This window comes from Cavia porcellus, unplaced genomic scaffold (assembly GCF_034190915.1).
Source record: "Cavia porcellus strain 051 isolate PalLab524CR breed Dunkin Hartley unplaced genomic scaffold, mCavPor4.1 scaffold_29, whole genome shotgun sequence".
In the NCBI taxonomy this organism is placed as follows: domain Eukaryota; kingdom Metazoa; phylum Chordata; class Mammalia; order Rodentia; family Caviidae; genus Cavia; species Cavia porcellus.
Genome location: NW_026947512.1, coordinates 36,489,704 through 36,509,787, shown reverse-complemented (window position 1 = coordinate 36,509,787; position 20,084 = coordinate 36,489,704). Strand labels below are relative to the sequence as shown.

At 35.1% G+C, this 20,084-nt stretch overlaps 1 protein-coding gene across 8 annotated transcripts in view; it reads left to right on the top strand.

Moving 5' to 3' along the window:
* The window catches only part of Hmcn1 (hemicentin 1), a 398,189-nt gene that overhangs the window by 360,686 nt on the left and 17,419 nt on the right, over positions 1–20,084 (top strand). For 5 of the 8 annotated variants that reach the window (XM_063240159.1, XM_063240157.1, XM_063240158.1 and 2 more), the window contains 16 exons: positions 1,197–1,466; positions 2,086–2,256; positions 2,391–2,561; positions 4,938–5,108; positions 5,297–5,467; positions 5,904–6,074; positions 6,244–6,414; positions 7,267–7,416; positions 7,659–7,796; positions 8,822–8,943; positions 9,555–9,792; positions 13,784–13,846; positions 14,828–14,947; positions 15,425–15,559; positions 17,858–17,971; positions 18,726–18,851. In XM_063240159.1, the coding sequence (XP_063096229.1) occupies positions 1,197–1,466; positions 2,086–2,256; positions 2,391–2,561; positions 4,938–5,108; positions 5,297–5,467; positions 5,904–6,074; positions 6,244–6,414; positions 7,267–7,416; positions 7,659–7,796; positions 8,822–8,943; positions 9,555–9,792; positions 13,784–13,846; positions 14,828–14,947; positions 15,425–15,559; positions 17,858–17,971; positions 18,726–18,851 (2,502 nt within the window). Of the gene's footprint in view, positions 1–1,196; positions 1,467–2,085; positions 2,257–2,390; positions 2,562–4,937; positions 5,109–5,296; positions 5,484–5,903; positions 6,075–6,243; positions 6,415–7,266; positions 7,417–7,658; positions 7,797–8,821; positions 8,944–9,554; positions 9,793–10,942; positions 12,888–13,783; positions 13,847–14,827; positions 14,948–15,424; positions 15,560–17,857; positions 17,972–18,725; positions 18,852–20,084 lie in introns of those variants that run through there. The other 3 variants (XM_063240160.1, XM_063240162.1, XM_063240163.1) reach the window with 3 other exon arrangements.

The window sequence follows — 20,084 nt, the reverse complement described above, 5'->3', positions numbered from 1 at the left end:
AGTAATTTTGCGGATAGGCTCAATTTTTTTTACAGGATGAATTTACATTTTCTTCACTCTCTCCTGAGAGATACTCTCAATTAATATTTCTTAGCAGCAGTTTGGCAAACATTTATTTCGTAAGACTTGAACAAATCATAGACATTTAATAGATATTTAAAATAATGAAAAAGTCCATTTTTATCAAATGATTAAGGTATACTATGGTACAGTATTAAGAAAAAATAGGGATTTGTGATTGAATAAGTGTGAGAAAAATGGATTTTAAAAATTTCACTTATTGTTGGTTATGGTGGCATATAATTATACTTCCAACAATTTAGGAGACTGAACTCAAGTTCTATTATTCCTATTTTCTTAGTAACTTTTCAGTACATTTCCCTTTTCCACTTTCTGTGGTTTGCTTTGGTTTTATCTATTAGGGCACAATTTTTGCTCCCTTATTAGCATATATGTACCTATTATATAGCTATAGTATAGCACAGGTAAATAATTAATTACTTATTGGACTATAAGCTCCTTAAGATAAAAAATAATATCTGTTATCTCTGTTTTATCTACACTTGACACAATACCTAGAAAATAGTAAGCTCTCAGTATGTTTATTGAACAAATAAATGATGACTTCTGTTGAAATAATGAGTTAGTGATTACTTTTTATTGCAAAAATGATCAATAGAAAGAAGTGAAAAGTCACCATATAAAATTCAGACCAAATATTAGTAACTCAAGAATATTGCTTAGATTCCTTGTTTAAAAGACATTTCAGTTGCTTCTGCCAGAGGTCCTCTTGAATTAGACATCTTTTTTAAGAACACAGAGGCTCAAGGCAGCAAGGAATACAAGCAAAATATGAATCCAGAAAGTCTGATTCTAGAGCCTGTGTTCTACCAGTTATAGCAAACTTTTTAGAACTTTCAGTGATAACCAACAGCCCGCTGTGTCACACATACCATAAATTGGCCACCCACTGCTCTAAGCTAGGGGATTTTACATTTTTGACATTCATTAAATAAAATAAATGAAAGTTTTATCATTAGCTCTTCTATCTACAGTCTTTGTAGTTGGCAAATAGTGTATTTATAAACAAGTCACCTAATGTTTTTTTTCCAAAATATTATTAGTTTAAACTCTATAATAAAGATATTTATGCAAATTCACACAAAAACAGAAACCCTGTGTTCTTGTTTCCACAGGTCCTCCTGTTATCACTCTTGAGCCAGTGGAAACTATTGTTAATGCTGGTGGCACAGTCAGATTGGACTGTCAGGCAACTGGAGAGCCTCATCCAACTATTACATGGTCTCGGCAAGCGCATTCTATCCGCTGGGATGACCGCGTTAGTGTGTTGCCCAATAACTCGTTATATATTGCAGCTGCTCATAAAGAAGATACGTCTGAATACGAATGTGTTGCTCGTAACTTGATGGGTTCTGTCCTTGTCAGAGTGCCGGTCATTGTCCAGGGTGAGTGCAATTAGAGATATTCATGTGGGGCAACTCACATCATAAAACTACTACTAAGCCCCTTAGTCCAAGTCCCCCTTAACCATAAGATACTTCCAGATGATGGGTATAGAATCCTTCAAAAAGTCATATCACAGTTATGGACTAAAAAGAATAATTATAGATGAGAGCCTTAAAATGCCTTTAATAATTCAAAATCTCAAGCTAAATGTTTCATTCAAAACTAAGTGAAATATAGCCTCAGAAATCAATGCATTCCCTTAAAGAAGTTTATTTATCTAAATAAGAAATGGCCTGGCAAACACAGAGGTCTTGAGTTTGACCCCCAGTACCCCCCCAAGAAAACTAACAAAACAAAAAGATAAAAAGTATATAAATTTTGTGGTCTCCAACTCTTCCAGCAACTGTGTCCATGTAAATTGGAGTCTAATCTGAGAACACTAATTAACTGAAGTTCTTCTCTATACCTAGATTTTAATTTTACCTAATGAAAAGTTCCCATAAACTATTTCTCAGTAATCGTACATTCAGTTCTGTGTATCCAGCCCACAACCTGAATGAAATGTGACAGTGTCTTTTACACACAAGAGTGAGACAAAGCACAGTGTTTTATTTGTAGTTCATGGTGGCTTTTCCCCATGGTCTGCCTGGAGGCCCTGCAGCGTCACCTGTGGGAATGGCATTCAGAAGAGAAGTCGACTGTGCAACAACCCTCTTCCAGCCAATGGTGGGAAGCCGTGCGAAGGGCCAGATTCAGAAATGAGAAACTGTAAGAGCAAGCTGTGTCCAGGTACACTTCTGCATTTGATTGATTGCCATGTGGCTAGTAGGTATCAACTTCTGTTCCCTGACTCTGGGGTTGCCACAGTGTTAGTACTCACTATTGAAATATACCTGACAGCATAATGGTTCACCTTTGTATAGTGAATGGTCACTGGTCAGAATGGAGTCTTTGGGAAGAATGCACAAAGACCTGTGGACGTGGCAACCGAACCAGAACCAGAACTTGCAATAATCCATCAGCTCAACATGGCGGGCGGCCATGTGAAGGAAATGCTGTGGAAATAATCATGTGCAACATTAGGCCTTGCCCAGGTGAGAATCCAGCAATAACAATAGAATAAACAAAACTGTTGTATTTTTGCTGCTATAAAAGAGTTAGCCAGGGATTTAGCTCAGCAGCATAAATGCCTACCTGGCAAGCATGAGGTCACAAGTTTGATCCCAAGGGCCAAAAAAGTTAGAATTATCTTTTTTATTGAGAAAAGATGTTAAGGCTTCAACCTTTAAGAATACATTTATCCTCTGTGTTCTTATTTTTTATTTATTTATTTTTTATCGGTACTAGGGATCAAACTCACGGCCACCTGCTTTCAAGGCAGGTGCTTACGCCGCTGAGAAAATCCTCAGCCACTTTTCTTTTCTTTATTCTCTATGTTCTGAGTTCTATTTCATGCCTATATTTGTGATATGACATTAATTAGTGTTAACTAATATACCTGATTTAATATTATATGTAAAAGTGTTCACAATTTGGTGCATTTTAATCATACAGAGAAAACTTAAATATTAAAAACTCATAAAATATTAGAGGTGATTAGTACTTCACGAAACATCTAATCCAGCCATTCATTTTCAGGCAAGAAAAATTAACCTGGTGAAGAGTACAATACTAATAGCTACTATACACTAAGTACCTAACACACACAGAACTATACTAGATGCTTCATATATAGGCTTTACTGACTTATATTTCAGAACTCTTTCAGATTACAGTAAAAGAAACTTAAACAAGCTTAAAGAGAAAATTCTTCTTTCATGTATGATTGAATATAAGTTTTCCCAGTGTTTTTACTAGTATCTCTCATCTCTGCTTTTCTCTCTTTGGTTTTATTTTCTGTAACTTTACACATGTGAAAAAAAAAAAAAATGATCTGGCCCCGACTGCCATGTGGTGAGACTTATAGTCTAAGGTCTTAGAGAAAAAAAGTTCCTCTGGCTCCTGAAGTTCATTTGAGCCTCTGAAGAAGAATACTTCTCAGTTTTGTTTGATTTTGTCAGATGTTTATGTCTGAACTCAGCTAAATATAAAGGATATTATGATCAGCAACCTGGCCATATACACATCCACCTACTGTCACAGAATGTCTTTTCTGGCAACTCAAAAGAAATACAGAGCAGAGGAATGGCTGTTCGTTTATTCATTCATTCATTCATTCATTCATTCATTCATTCATTCATCTAGCCTGGAAAGTAGAATGCAGTAAAATCATCAGAACTATAGAATTTTTGAACTGAAAACTGTTAAATATTTACAACTTGAGTTACTACAGAATTGATTTTGAATGATATCTGTCATATATTTAAAGACTTTCTTCTTTCTTTTAAGATTTAATCATATATATTTTAATGCAAATTCTTTATGGTTAATATAGATTTGGGTAACCATGCTTCTGTCTACAAAGGATAGTAAGTACTCAACTCAGTCATAAAACAGTTAATTATGCAAAAATTCAGAACATGTTTTTAAATATTTTCTAAACAGGTCAGATGGATAATTTCTCATTACTTGATTTTCAACTTATTACTTTGGTATCTGATGTGTTATAGCAAGATAATACTTAGTTGCATACTTTACTTCCCCGTATTTTCCTTCATATCTTGGTTAAATAGGGGACAAAGAAAAACTTTATAAGACTGAAATCTAGACATTTCCTCTAATGCAAAAGTAAGACCTGATACTAATTTGTCTGTGTGAAAAACTATACTGTTGATTCTTAGACCACATACAAGGTAGGAAATACACAGTTGTTCCAATCATCTGGTTACATGTTGTAATATGTTAGTTACCAAAAAGAAGGCCTTAGTATCACTCTTTGGAAACTATTGGTCAGGTTTTTTTGTTGTTGTTTAGGAAGCAGGTAAGTGTGTTATTCCAAATTTTTAATTCATGAACATTATGTAATGGAGAAAATTCATCAAAGAGCTACAACTGTGCAAATCATCTTGTTGTTGAAACCCAAGAATATGTGTAAGTACGAAGCTGAATCAGACTCAAAGACATGGACTTTCAGCTTTTAGTATATGTTATAAATGTAGAAATATTTGTGCTGTTCATAACCACATTTAGGTATGTTATGCAGACTTCTGTTAAGCTTGTTGTGCCTTCCTCTTTCCCCTGACAATAGATTGTAAACAAATACTTAGCTAAGGTTTAAACACACAGTTTTGTTTACATGTGCTAGTTTGATTAAATTTAATTTTAATAAAATTGTCCCTTTTAGATAGTTTTTAGCATTTGTCTTGGCATGAAATAGGCCTTCTGAATTTTCCCTAGACACAAATTCCTTTGAAAATATAACAGAAGGAGAAAAAAAGAACATCATTACCGAGTTAATCTGTTTGTATACTTTTTTATTTTAAACAAACATGGTCTGTGACTTGAAACACTGCCTCCCGGGATGTTTGTAGTACATGGAGCGTGGAGTCCTTGGCAGCCTTGGGGCGAATGCAGCAGAAGCTGTGGAGAAGGTATCCAGATAAGAGCAAGGCTTTGCAATAGCCCACCACCATCATTTGATGGTTCTTACTGCAGTGGGCCAGAGACACAAATGCAAGTTTGCAATGAAAGACACTGTCCAGGTAAGAGAAATGTACTGTTCATGCCTTTAGTTAATTAATACCTACCAAACGGTAGGTCAGTAAAAATATTTCATCCCGACTCACACAAGAGCATCATTTAGCCTAATAATGCCCAGGGTTGAACTTAATTTTTTTATTTGATCATTTTTAGATAGCAACCAACCACATTTGTTTTTCTCTTAAAACAGTTGATGGCAAGTGGACAACTTGGGGCAGCTGGAGTGCCTGTTCTGTGTCTTGTGGAGGAGGTGCCAGACAGAGAACGAGGGACTGCTCTGATCCTGTGCCCCAGTACGGGGGAAGCGAATGTGAAGGCAGTGATATCCAGAGTGATTTTTGCAATAGTGACCCTTGTCCAAGTGAGTGTTGGAAACAGTGAGTCAACATACTTTCTTAAACTTTCATTATGATCTCAGATCCTTAGTCATAATATTTGGTTAATTGATTCTTCAGCTTGTGGTTTAGGCTGTTGAATGTATGATATTGGTGGTCTCAGTATTACATAGAGGCTTAACTCATCAAGAACAGAGACCCTATCTCATTCACACTCTCCAGCTCTGGGTATTTTAGGAGTGACAAACACTTAAGTTAATTTAAAGGGAATATATACTAAGTGGAATGTACATCCCATGTCTAATCAAAACAGCAGTCACTGCCTTTGGAAATTGCTCATAGATTTGTATGGTTCTTTTTATTTCCTGAAGAGAGGCTTTTCCATACTTTTTGGATGAATGTCATTGTTTAGCATTCTCATTTTTAGAGCTCTGTTTTCATGTCTCATTATTCGTATGGTAGCCCATGGTAACTGGAGTCCTTGGAGTGGCTGGGGAACCTGCAGCCGGACATGTAACGGAGGACAGATGCGGCGATACCGTTCGTGCGATAACCCTGGTCCCTCCAATGGAGGAAGAGCTTGCGCAGGGCCAGACACCCAGGTCCAGAGGTGCGGCACTGACATGTGTCCTGGTAAGCATCTAGATTGCCAGCCATAGAATGAACACAGCATTTCACTTAGTGTGTCTTGTATAGCCCCATCATTTCAAACCATAAAATCAAGGCTGGATTGGCAAAGCCATCTTAGATTTAGACCTTAAAACCAACTAGTTAACGCTGACAATTCAATTCATGTTCACAGTGGATGGAAACTGGGGACACTGGCAAAGTTGGAGCCATTGTTCTGTTTCTTGTGGAGGAGGTGAAAAGACTCGGAAACGGCTATGCGACAACCCAGTGCCATCTAAAAGTGGGCGTTCCTGCCGAGGTGATGCTACTCAGGTATCCAGATGCAATACACAAGCATGTCCAGGTAGGCAATTAGACTGCACTGTCAGGACCATTGCTAGCACACATTTAGAGCCTGTGTACAAATCAGAAAAAGGTGCCACTTTGGGTCCATGATTTATAAAATAGTGCCAACCCCAGCAGAAAAATTAGGGAAAAGAAATTGTGCTTTTTGCCTGTCATTGGTACAGTTCTATGCCAGTACTCGGAACTAGGTTTTAACCTACACTTGCCCCTTCCAGGCTTTCTTATGAAAGGCTTCAATCTGCACTGCCATAAATTGTACTTTTGGGCTTGACACGTGGTTCTGGACTTGCAGCACAGTAAGACTGCAGGCTGCATGTGAGGGGAGGGCAGGAGGGTAGCTGTAATCATATACAATCAGAGGCTGTTCATTCATTCACAGGTGAGAATGCAAGTGTGGAAAGTAAAATATTACTACTGTCCTAATCTAAAAACCATAGTTGTTTAAACTTCCTTATAGAATTACTGATAGGATTTTTAAAAGTTAACACATATTAAGTATTTGTTGTGCGTGATCAGCCCAGTAAACTCTGATTTTCATCATTATTTTAGCAAACACATGCTTTATTTTGGTCATGGAACTGGATGATGATTTGTATTCTTTGGCTTGTGAAATAACTCTACAATGTGCATCAATTGGAAAGAGACTGGATTTATGGGGGATGATGAGTGTTACATAAAAGTAGAATGTTTTAAAAGCTTATTCATTTCACTTTTAAATTCAGATGTCATAGGACCTTTTTGATGTTTGAGAAAAGATTTGTAACATCTCTGAATATTGGCTTTCTTTTCTCCCATGTAATGTTGATGGAATTGCTTCCTTATCCAGGAATGTTTTTTCTTCCCCCAATAGGTGGGCCCCAACGAGCCAGAGGAAGTGTTATTGGAAATATTAATGATGTTGAATTTGGAATTGCTTTCCTTAATGCCACAGTAACAGATAGCTCAAACTCCAATACTAAAATAATACGTGCTAAAATTACCAATGTGCCTCGAAGTCTTGGTACGTTTATCTCCTAATTTCATTTGGAATTTCTAGAGGATACTACTAAATAAGTCATCAGTATAATAGATAGTCTTCAGCTTCGTCCAGAGTGAAGATCCTAATGATACATGAGGGGCTAGTATTTATTTTGTGTTATTAAACACACATATAACATACTAAGAAAACAATAAATACTGCCCACAAATATTTTGCTTTCTTATCTGTAAATATTTTGTTATTTTATCTTTTTTTTTCTTTAGGTCCAGCAATGAGAAAAATAGTTTCTATTCTAAATCCCATTTACTGGACAACAGCAAAGGAAATAGGAGAAGCAGTCAATGGATTTACCCTAACCAATGCAATCTTTAAAAGAGAAACTCAAGTGGAATTTGCAACTGGTCAGTGTCAGCTCAACTTAATATGCCATATAACACAGTGATGGCTGTAAAAGTTGGTTAAGAAAAATATAAGTTCCCACAGAGAATCATTTCAAAATTGTTGATGTAATCTTATCATAAATAATATAAAAGAAATTTTATATTTTCCTATACTGACATGAAATCAATGAAACCATGTGTTCGCTAGAATTATAGCAGTTTTTATAATGCAATCCTCCTTTTTGTGTCTTTTCTCTTTATATCTCCTGAGAGGATTTTGAAGTCAAAGAGGAAAAATGAGTTATTACCATTAATTAAAGACTTTTATCTTCAACTAATGATTCAATTAGGTTAAATTATAGTGATTCTTTATCATAAAGATAGAAATACAAACGGAAAACGTCCAAAAGCTTTTCACTTTATCTTTAGTCTTAGTGTCAGTAGCTCTTTACAGTCCTTTTAATGTTCATGCAAGTTTTTATAGAGCTCCACTTTAGGCCTCTTCAAAATGTGTCTGCCTCAATGGCAGTGACCTTGAAGGAAGCAGAGCTGATGGAAGGTGAATCGTTAATCAGCATTTAATCAGCCCAGAACAAGGGCTGATTTTCATAGCCATCACTTACTAAAAGAAAAAACAAGCCCTGTGGTTGGACTTCTGGTCTTCTCTTGTCCACCTGGCAAAGCCCTAAGTCCCTTCTCATAGCTGTCCATTTTTGCTACCTATCTTGTTATTGCCCGTGGGTTAAAGTATATAATCCTTTACATAATAATGGTCTACAATTTCACCACATAAAAAGAAATCTTAATAGAAATGTAATTAAATAAATGTAACTGTTTAATTAGAAGGCTAAGTAAAATTTGATCCTTTTATCTATGTTTATTCAAGTTAAAACTAAAATAGCATAGTTGAACTGTTACATGATGCAAATCTGCTCTATGCTTATGCAAACTATATAATATATATATATATATATATATATATATATTTGTTACTTTGTTTGTTTTGTTGTTGTTTTCTGTGAAAATGAATGCACTGTAATTCCCAGGAGAAATCTTGCGCATGACTCACATTGCCCGGGGCTTAGATTCTGATGGCGTTTTGCTGCTAGATATTGTTGTGAGTGGCTATGTCCTGCAGCTGCTGTCACCTGCTGAAGTCAATGTAAAGGTACAATGACAAGATGACTTTTTTTTTTTTACTGTTGATTAGAATAGTGAATGTGAGTCAAAGATCCAGAGAAAGAACACAGAGAGCTTGTGTAGTCTCCCTTGTTCACTTTGGCAAATAAACGTCTAAACCACTAAGCTTATAAATGATTATCTGGTCTTTATTTTAAAATGTCCAGGGAAAGTGTTTATAAGCTCCCAGTGCTTTTATTACCTTGCTTATAGGGACCAATATTGCTACAGCTTTGACTTAAGCTATTTATTTGATTTTCTACAGATAAAGAGAAGAGTAAGTTTTTGCGTACCATCTGTAAAAGAATGTAGAGCTCGAAGAGTGGTAGTAATCATCTGTACATGCAATGCTTTATTCTTGCCCTACATCTTTTTCCATTGAACTTTAATTTATGGTGCTAAATTATGGAACTAGTGTATTTGCAATTAAAATATCCAAGCCTTGAGTTATTTCCTAAATTCTACTATGCAATTGTGGTTTTATTTAAAACTCTATTTTTAGCCTCTTATCTGTTCTTTTCTCATTTTGCATCTCATTATATTTTAAGACAAAAATAGCATGGGCCATATTGATCTTCAAATTGCAATTATTCTCCTTAGGATTACACAGAAGATTACATTCAAACGGGTCCTGGGCAGCTCTACGCCTACTCAACCAGGCTCTTCACCGTTGATGGCATCAGTGTCCCATATACATGGAATCACACTGTTTTCTATGATGAGGCACAGGGAAGAATGCCTTTTTTGGTAGAAACACTTCATGCATCTTCCGTGGAGTCTGACTATAACCAGTTAGAAGAGACTTTGGGTTTTAAAATTCATGCTTCAATTTCCAAAGGTAATTTTACTTTAAAAAGGAAAAAGAAACTCTACATCTTTATACCCTCTAGTTCTATACAAAAGGGTAAAATGAATTCCATTGGTGCCATTTCCTTTAAAATAAATACGTAAACACTGAGCTGTAATATTATCAGATTCTCTATGTGTGTCATCTGTGTTTTATTATATGTGAAATCCAAACAAATTGTAGTTCTAGTATACTAATTTGCTAATATATTTCTTCATATTGCAGTTATTGTTCTACTCTATATACTTGGAAAAGGTTAAAAAATATGTAATCTGTCAGCGTGATTTTTCTTTGGTTATAAAGTCCACATGTTACCATTTTGAGCCTTATATTTGTCAACAAACTTCTAAAATTCCTGAAACATAAACTAAAAGTGTGTCTTATCCTAAATTAGTAAAGAAAAAGTCTCTATATTTTAAAAAGCAGCTTTAATGACCTGTGTGACAATAATCAGAATTACAACTGTCATTTTTCAATCCTGAAAATTATACTTCCCATTTCCCAAGCGTACTTTCACAACCTTTATCTAAGCAGTCCTTCCACGCTGTGTCATTCTTTGATGTGTCTGTTTTCTGAGATTTCCTTCTCAGTAATAAGAGACACCCTTTTGTGTTTCATAGTCTGTGAGGTTTGATGGTGGAGATACCTAAGTGTATTTAAGTTACAGACACTAAACTTTTGCATCACTTCAGCTTTGAACGTCACTGAAAAGAGTTTACATTAACTTTGTGCAGGTGCTGTTATGGGCTTGCTTTCCAACAATGAATCCAAAAGGATTTTAGGCAACATCATTTTCTTCTATTATATTTAACAAAATATCTTAGCACTCATTGCACTGTCTACTCTGGCTTTCATACTGTGTGCATATGACCATTTTCTTATTCAACACATATCAAAATTCCTTTATCAGATCTGAGTTCATAGACCTCTGGGAGTATGATAATCATAGATTTGTGACAACTCACAACACTGTACTTTTTCACTCACACCATTACCACCACCCCGTATTTTACTCTTGTCATGCATGTTCTGGCCACTTGGACAGTTATTGAAAAGAGCTATTGACCTGAAGATTTATGTTGTTTTCTCTTTCTCAATTATGCTTACATTTCTAATCTAACCTCTTTTTCTATCTTTTCAGTACATCATATTAATATCTAAAGGTAACTGCGAATTTTTTGATCATAAATAAATTTATACTAAAGGACTCGAGGAATTACAATGATTATTTTGAAGTCATATATACTTTCTACCTAGGCAATCATGTAGATTATCTAAACCTGAAACTGCATGAAGGTTCTTGTGGCATCTGTTAGGGTATTGTTGGGTGAACTGGGACCCATAATATAAGGAAACACTTAATATTTTTAAGGTCTCTTACTATCTTTGGATAATGTAATTCTATGAATTATATCTATGAGCCATTTGTTGAAAACAATGGTGCTGTTCACTTCAAGAATTGTGTATCTGCAATTTATTTTGGAGTGACCAGCAGGTGGCAAGCTTGCCTTCTTGGTAACTTAACCGGCAAATTCTCCTAAGAGTCTGTCTGAAGAAATTAGAGAGTCAAAAATGAATATTCACTAAGTTTCATATAGGGTTATTTTTATAATAGAAAAATAATTAATAAACTTCCTAAAGTAGGATATAAATATGTAGATCACGTAACCACTGTATAATAATCTTTTAAATAAGCTTTGAAATAATTTTAAGAAACATCTAACTCATTCATTTAGTATCTGTAGAGTGCAAATATGTATTAGACACTAGTGCAGTTTCACAGATGAATAGGAGGGTGTTCGTGCATCATAACAATTAAAAGCAGCATACAATGTGATCCAGACATGAATTCCCATTCCACTTCCCTAACAATTCAGACAGAGTTGGGATCAAAGGGTTTGTTTGTTTGTTTGTACACCGGAGATTGAACCCCAGACCTCTGCACTGAGTTGCATTTCCAGCCTTATTATTAATTTTTGTTTTCATTTTAAGACAAGGTCTCACTAAGTTGCTAGACTTTCCAGACTAGGCTCGAGTTTGTGATCTTCCTGCCTCACACTCCCAGTGTTCTGGGTTTACAGGTGTGCACCATCATGCCCAACTGTGGGATATACACTGTTGATGAGTTCTCTAAATGACTTTTATGATTAGTAAAGCTTGACAATTATTAATCTGTATATCCTCACTTAGTTTTTCTTTGTCTAGTTATCTATTTGTAGTGTTAGGGATTGAATCCAGAGCCACACACTATCATGTCCAAAGCCTCTAAATTAATTTTTAAGTTGCATATCTTCATAGAAATGCCTGGAAGGAAAAACAACAAATATCAACAAACAAGTGTAGTTTGTTCTGAGTGGCCCAATTATAGGGGCATTTTATTTTATCTTTTTTAAAATTTATATTACCATCACATATTATTATAACAAAACAGTATCTTGTATCTTATCACTATCTTGAAATATAAATCATAACATAATTTAAAATAACTATGTAACTTATATAAAGTATAAAAAACAGGAAATTAGTAATGTACTAGTGTGTACTTTAATATGAAAATCTTTAGATAGAGATTAGTCATCAGCTTTAACCTATGTAGAAACCTACTGTGATTCAGGGTTTATGGGATGTAGGTACTTTAAGCAACTCTTAGTAACATTCGGAATATCATATATAACACAGTTGCATTCCTATAAAATTTATTATCTACTCAAATTATGTGAAAAGCACTTAATATATGATACACAGGATAAAAGTTCATATAATTACAGCTTTTTTATTTCCAGGAAAATTTTTCTGCACAAAGAACAAATCTTTCAGTGCAATCCCACATGTGGCAGTTCTGTAAATCCTACCCCAGGACCTTCTCCAAGCACTGAACTTTAATATTCCTGTTTTTCATCGTGACAACCAGTGTTTCTCAAAAAACTTCTTAAGTGCTACTTAATTTAAAATGTCTCTCAATTAAAGTCAAAATCTGAAGCGACTACCATATAATAACTTCCTATATTTATATGACATGGCTTTTTCTACAATTATATCCCCACCCAACACCATGCCATACAACACACCAGTCAGATTAAGGAAAATATGAATAAATGAAAAAAGTATGATCACCACCCAATTCAATGTTTAAAAGTATAATGGATGGCCATCTAAATCTTGCTTCTATATGTATTAGATCCCTAATCTTAGGCAAGTTACATAACTTGTCCCAAATTCCTCACCTGAAAATTGGGTACCATGTGGAAGTTGTGAGGTTTAAATGAAATTAAGCAAGCAATGACCGTCGGTAATCATTTGCATGTGTCCTAGACATTTCCATTCCATCTGTCCTAATTCTACTGCCTTGCATATGCATGAAGATTTGCACACTCTCAGAGAAGAGATTCCTTACTAATATGTTCTCATGCTTTTCACTGTCTTGTAAGTTAAATTCGTTCTGTCGCCCTGTTTCCCATTGCTTTTAGAGGAAACCCATCACACATGGAGTACTTTGACCCAAATGCTCAACTTTGCAAATGGAGAGAAGTCACAATAGGAAGAGGATTCTTCCTTGAGCTTCTATTTTTCACTGGCACAAATTATTTTAAGTTGCCTAAAAACATCGTTCTTTCTTCTTGAATAAAACAATCTAGTAATAGCTGGAAGAATAGGACATTGCCTGTGGCTGTGTCTGCCATACACAGTTTTCTGGGATTCTTTTAGTTATCACTGAATAATTTGAATTTCTTTTGACTCATGTAAACAACTTAAACAGAAAATCTGTTTCCAAAAGCAGTTTGCCAACAATCTCAGGACTGTGGTTCATTTAGTTCTTGGTTAAAAAACAAGAAAAGTTTCCCATTCCTGCTATTTTCCATCCATTGCATATTTCTATCATGTGTTTTGTGTCTGGCGCATCTTCCCAGGGAAGGGTAGACTAGAAAGAGATTACATACTAGTGTGCTAGTAAGTTAGTTACCTGCTTTCTTCTTTGTGGTAGGAGATCGCAGTAACCAGTGCCCCTCCGGATTCACCTTAGACTCTGTTGGACCCTTTTGTGCTGGTAAGTAGCGAAATAAATAAAACATTTTTGTTAAAGTATCAATAATGGACATTATTTAATAGGCATTTATTGCCTTTTTCTAAGCATGTAATCACAGCAGTTCTATTAGTGTCCCATTTGACAGCTGAGGAAATTGAGACGTAGAAAGGTTAAATAAACTTAATTGCAGGTGGCAAAACTAAACTTCAAATGAAGTTAGATTACAAAGCCTATGCTTTTTCAATCTAGCACAGTCAAGTATTTCAGAGGTAGTGACTAAGTACAGAGGTAGAGTGAGCAGAGAGACAATACCAAATCCTATTTGATAGCTTGATTGCTGTGAGTGTGAGAGACAGAGGTCCATCGTGAAGTCACCTAACTGCAAAACTGCTTGATCGTAAGCTAGGACAGGTCTGTTTGACCTGTGACTAAGGGCTAAACCAACTTTGTCTCACTATGTACCAATGGTAGAAGAATCACAAATAAATGAATAGCTAATTAAATGGTTTGAGGAGCTCAAATTTTACCCTGTGCTCTTCTTTCATTTATATGCAATGTAATATAGTCGAACAGCTATCAAAGGTGATTTTTAGACTATGTGGGTTCAAATACCAAATAATAACCTCTGTGACATGGGGCAATTTATTCAACCTATTTGGTCTCCCATTTTTTATGCAAAACAAGGATAGTAACAAAAGTATCTGTGTCCTAGCAATACTCTGAAGAATAAGTTAAAATGGGTAACATGTATTCATTTAGATTAATTTAGCTATCATTCTTGTTGTAGAATAAAATCTAAACATCTATTCACTATCAGAGATAACTTGAGAGCCTCAAATTAATTTTTTATTTAGAGATCCCATTTTGTGGCACTTGGAGCATTCTCTTATTTTATTTGATTCAACTCATTGTCTTCCTTTTGTGAGTATTTTCACTGACTTTAATAACTCTGAGAAAGTAGAGACTCACGTGCTGATTGAGCTGTCTTGTTTCCTCTTCCAGATGAAGATGAATGTGCGGCAGGAAATCCCTGCTCCCACACCTGCCACAATGCGATGGGAGCCTATTACTGCTCCTGTCCCACTGGCCTCACCATCGCTGCCGATGGAAGAACTTGTCAAGGTATCCACAAAGTTAAATGCAGTAGATTCAGCCAAGCATGGGTAAGGCAATCTTTGACCCAGAAAAAGCACGGTCCACCAAGCTACTTCTTTCGTGTTGTCCCTACCCACACCTCACAATAAGCAGGAAGATTTTCATAGTTGGGAAAGTAAGAAAAGAAACTGTTCAGGCAATATCTTTGCATGGCATGCCTGGAGTGACTCACTCAGGTTCCTAAGAAAGAGAAGCCACTTTGTAAAAGCCACCTAATCTGTAAGTGGGATAATTGATTGGTCAGTTTATAAAGACACTACGCTGTGCTGTGGTGAGCCTGTCAGCTATTTTACACACTTGAAATGACTCAAGAAAAAAATGGTGTCCTTTGTGTATTTTCAAAGTGTCATCCATTGCTTTTTTTCATCCCCATGTCTTATCCTCAGTAGATTTTTAGATTGGCTTTTCTCCTACTCACTAATTGAACAACTCATTCTGTTGCAGATATTGATGAGTGTGCTTTGGGAGGACATACCTGCCACCCAGGCCAGGACTGTGACAACACAATCGGATCCTATCGCTGTGTGGTCCATTGTGGAATTGGCTTTCGAAGAACATCTGATGGGCTGAGTTGTCAAGGTATAAAAATGTTCACTTTTAATCTTTACAGTGCTAAGAGTTAAAACTTTCTTTCTGCCCTTTAAACTCTGTCAGGAAATTCCAAGGATGAGGTGTCAGATTAAAGGGAGTTCCTAAGAGAACTTACCAGAACCTTAGTTTATGTTTATAAATTGAGCCTCTTGATAGGCATAAAGTGTAATATTCTACAGCTATTTAAAATATTTATGGCAATGATTTTCAGTGACATTTACCTGTTAGCATTTGGAAAATAAAATAATATAGAACAATCTAATTCAATCTGTTTCATAAAACTCTCCATTGCAATGTTTAAGGTTCTTAAAAATGGATTTTATTTTTCAGAGTAGTATTAAGTCTGAAGCAAAATTTGTACCAATGTCACAGTTTCAAAATTCACCATTTCCCCTATTCTAAGCATCCTATCCCATTGTAGTAAATTTGTTAAAATTAATGAACCTATAATTGACACATCATTATTACTCAAGATCTATACTTTTGAGTTTACTTTTGGTGCTATACATCCTGTAGGTTTGCACAGATGTATAATAATGTGTATCTACTGCTCTAGTATCATATAAAGTAGTCTCACTCCCCTAAAAGTCTTCTGTGCTTCGTGTATTCTTCCCTTCTTTTTACCAAGCCTTGATAACTGCTGATCTTTACATTATTGTCTGCATAGCTTTGTCTTTTCCAAAATGCCATATTGCTGAAATTCTATGTAACCAATCTTAACTTTTTTCACTTAGTAATAATCACTTAAGATTTCTTCATATTCTTTGCATGGCATAATAGCTTATTTCTTTGTAGCACTGAATAGTATTCAACTCCATGAAGTACTGCAATTCATTCATTCATCCATTCATTGACCATGAATGGTAAATGTCTTGCTTACTTCCAAGCTAGGGCAATTATAAATAAAGTTATTATCAAGATTTTTCATTGAAGCAAAAAACTAGATCCAAAACTGAGTAGTATAAAGAGTAAATTAAGGGTGGTCCAATTATATCATGAACCTTCTATACTATGGGAAATAGAGGAGGGTGTGGTACCTTTTATAAAGTATGAGTATATCACTAGAATACAAACAATGACCAAAGAAATATAAAATTAGATTTATGTATTTAGGTTAATATATATATGACCTGTGTATGTTACCATTCATACTATATTGTGAATGTTGATTTCCTTTGATAGACAAAAAAGAGAAAGAAGGATAAAGCAGGCCAGACAGAAGAGGAAAAAAGGAATAAAATACACTCAGAAACATTCTTTAAATGTGTTGATTTATATTTTTGCACATATATAAATTAGCACATTGTAACTCTTGAGAGGTTAAATAAACATATATCAAATAGAAAACATACAAAATAAAAGATTGACTGTCTCAGATTTTGGAATGTAAAGTAAAGACAGGAAGAGCCTCTGTTTAGTGACTGTTCTTTCAAAAAGTCTGAAATAGAACAATAGAAAAGAGACGGGAACTTAAGTGAGTGTTTTGGAGAGAGGAAGTGTGGTATAGTAGAGCAGATCTGATGATGTGTGCAGGTTTACAGGAAAGATGACAGCAAAGAGGAAGGTCTTCGATGATTCTCACTAGGGAAGGGAATGATTGAGGGGCCACAGTCCTCATCGTAGGGAGGAAGAAGATGATCTACAGAGGTCGAAAGTTTAAACAAAGTCTTTTCTTAAAGGGGAAAAGAGCTCCCACTTCCTTGGGCACTGGAGGGAAGGAGAGGAGAAAAGGTACAAAACATAAGCCAGTGCACAAGAATGGAGATTTCATACCTGCATTCCTTTATTATATAATAGCAATGTGATGTTTGGGAAGAATTTGGTAATGATGGCACAGGAAGAGAAATGCTGAAATTGCTGCAATCAATCAGACACAAGGTGATAAAGACACAGGGAAATAGCAGCAAGAAAGGGGAAGAAAGGTCAATTGCAAAAGACCCGAGAACCAGTTTTTATTTTCCCTCTGACTTTATCTTAGTCTGTCAGCAACATTCCAGAACTGAAGTGCCTAGAAACAGGAATGAGAGACACATGATAAAATACTTAAAACAGAGGAATGTTTCATTAACATAGTTCTGAATTATTCACTAATGAGGAGAGACAACCTGGCTGGCAATTAATTGTATCCATTACTTAGCAGATGATACAAAAGCAAATGCATCGGGCTAGTTTTATACAAGATCTTATACATGGTCATTGTCAAGATCATTAAAACGTTAAATATTTGGGTTGAATTAACTAAGGCTTCCTAACAGGATGTAATGAAGGTTTTGCTTTGCTTAACAGATGTTAATGAGTGTCAAGAGTTCAGCCCCTGTCACCAGCACTGTTTCAATGTCATAGGAAGTTTTCACTGTGGATGCGAACCTGGGTATCAACTCAAAGGCAGAAAATGCATGGGTAAGAAAAAGGCTTGGAGTTTAAAGCAATGGCATCTCATAACTTCCTTTTTAACAAGTGATTTTATTGGTAGAATGATTTATTACATCAATAGATGAAGGAAGCCTTCCTTTCCAGCTCAATTAAAATGTAAGTAATGTAAATTTCTCAAAATAAACCTTATGCTTGGTAATGAAAGAGATGTATAAAGGATATATATATGTCTTCTTAATGTTGTCTGATCTAAATGCATATGTTGTGTCTAAAGACTGATTCATTTTAAAAAAAGACATTCATATATAGGTCACCAATCATGTATCATTGATTTAACTCAGGTAAACATTAAAAATAGAGTTAAATATTGTATTTTATGGATTTCATTTTCTAATTACAGAGCCATTCTTTTAACATTTCCACTATTTACTGAGTTTTCCACAAAAGTATAGTATACATACATACATATATATGTATACACGTAAATATTAACATTACATGTATAAGTTTTATTTTCTAGAAAGTAGAAGTGGTTAGTATGCTACCATCTCTGTAAAGTAATACTTTGTTTTTTTATTTTTATCATTCTTTTTTTTTTATTATTCTGTTTTAAGGTATGTTACATGCCTTGCTGGAATTAGGCAGGTAACCCTCCACAATGATGATCCAATGAACATCCGTATTTGTTTGTAACACCCTTAAAATTCAAAGGAATGGTTTCTTTGAAAAAAATAGCTGAAATCATTTTCTCAATCTGCATTGCCTTTGTTCTTTCATCAAGATGTGAACGAGTGTAGACAGAACGTATGCAGGCCAGATCAGCACTGTAAGAACACACGTGGTGGCTATAAGTGCATTGATCTTTGTCCAAACGGAATGACCAAGGCAGAAAATGGGACCTGCATTGGTGAGTATCTGACCATTTCAGGGACTGAAATATACTTACTATCTATCAATAAACCAAGTAAGGCTTTCATTTTAAAAACTAATGATGAGAGTAAACAAGCCAAGAAATCTTTCTGTCTCCATTAGTTCTAATTTCCAACGTGGTTGACACAAACTGACAGTGGAAACTTAAAACCATTTTGAAATCTCATCAGTTACACAATTGGCTTACATAATTTAATATCTACATAAAGTGTACTATCTCACATCATTTCTAATGTAAAAGTTACCATATACATTTAGAAATTGATAGCAAGGTTAAAATATGTTTGTGGAGATTTATCAAAACTCCAAAATATATTTCTTTTAGAACCAAATATTGTTTAAATGTCACATCAGTGGCCGGATAATAAGTTATCTTTTGCCTTAAGTTTATTCTTTGCATCTATTCTGTAGTAGCTTACTGAGTGAGGAGGTGTCAATCAATGACTAGAAAATAAAGCAAATTATATTTTTGTTCCCAAAGTTTGTTCTCTATATGCCTATTTTATACCAGCCTCCGACTGCAGAATTTACAAAAACCAAGCAGGAACCTCCCTGCTCTTGTGTGCTTGCTGTCTACCAGGGTTAATTGATCTCCTCAACTCCCTCCACCAAAATGGGGTGGAGAAATAGAAACCACAACAAAAATTACAGTAGGGACACAAAAACTGTTCAATGGTACCCAAGAATATACTGTATCTAGTAAGAGTGTTAACAGGGGAGAAGGGAGAAATAGGAAATCAAACTTTCCTGTAAGGAAATGGCTGGATGTAGGATAAACTATTAAATGCATCTTTCCTTTTTGATAACTGTCTACCTCAGACAAGTTTTACAGTCACAAAGAAATTACAGTTTAAGGGTTGGGAACATACTTTCCTTGGTAGAGTACTTGCCTTTTCCCAGCATGCATGGGTTTAATACTCAACACCACAAAAACAAAAGAAATTTAAGCCTTTCATTTAAAAATAGCAGTTTTTTAAAAAATTATGAAATATTCATTAATTGAGCTACATATGTCTTGGATTCAGTTCAAAATGATGTTAATGGCAAGTATAGATATAGATGGAGGAATAGTGACCATTTCTTGATAATTATTGAGGCACCTGGGGTTTAGTATAATTAAAAATTTTGGGGAACAGAGTTGTACCTATTAAATTTCAAAGCTTTTCAGGTTGCAATTCAGCTAGGATGTAGGTAAATATTTTCTTTATTT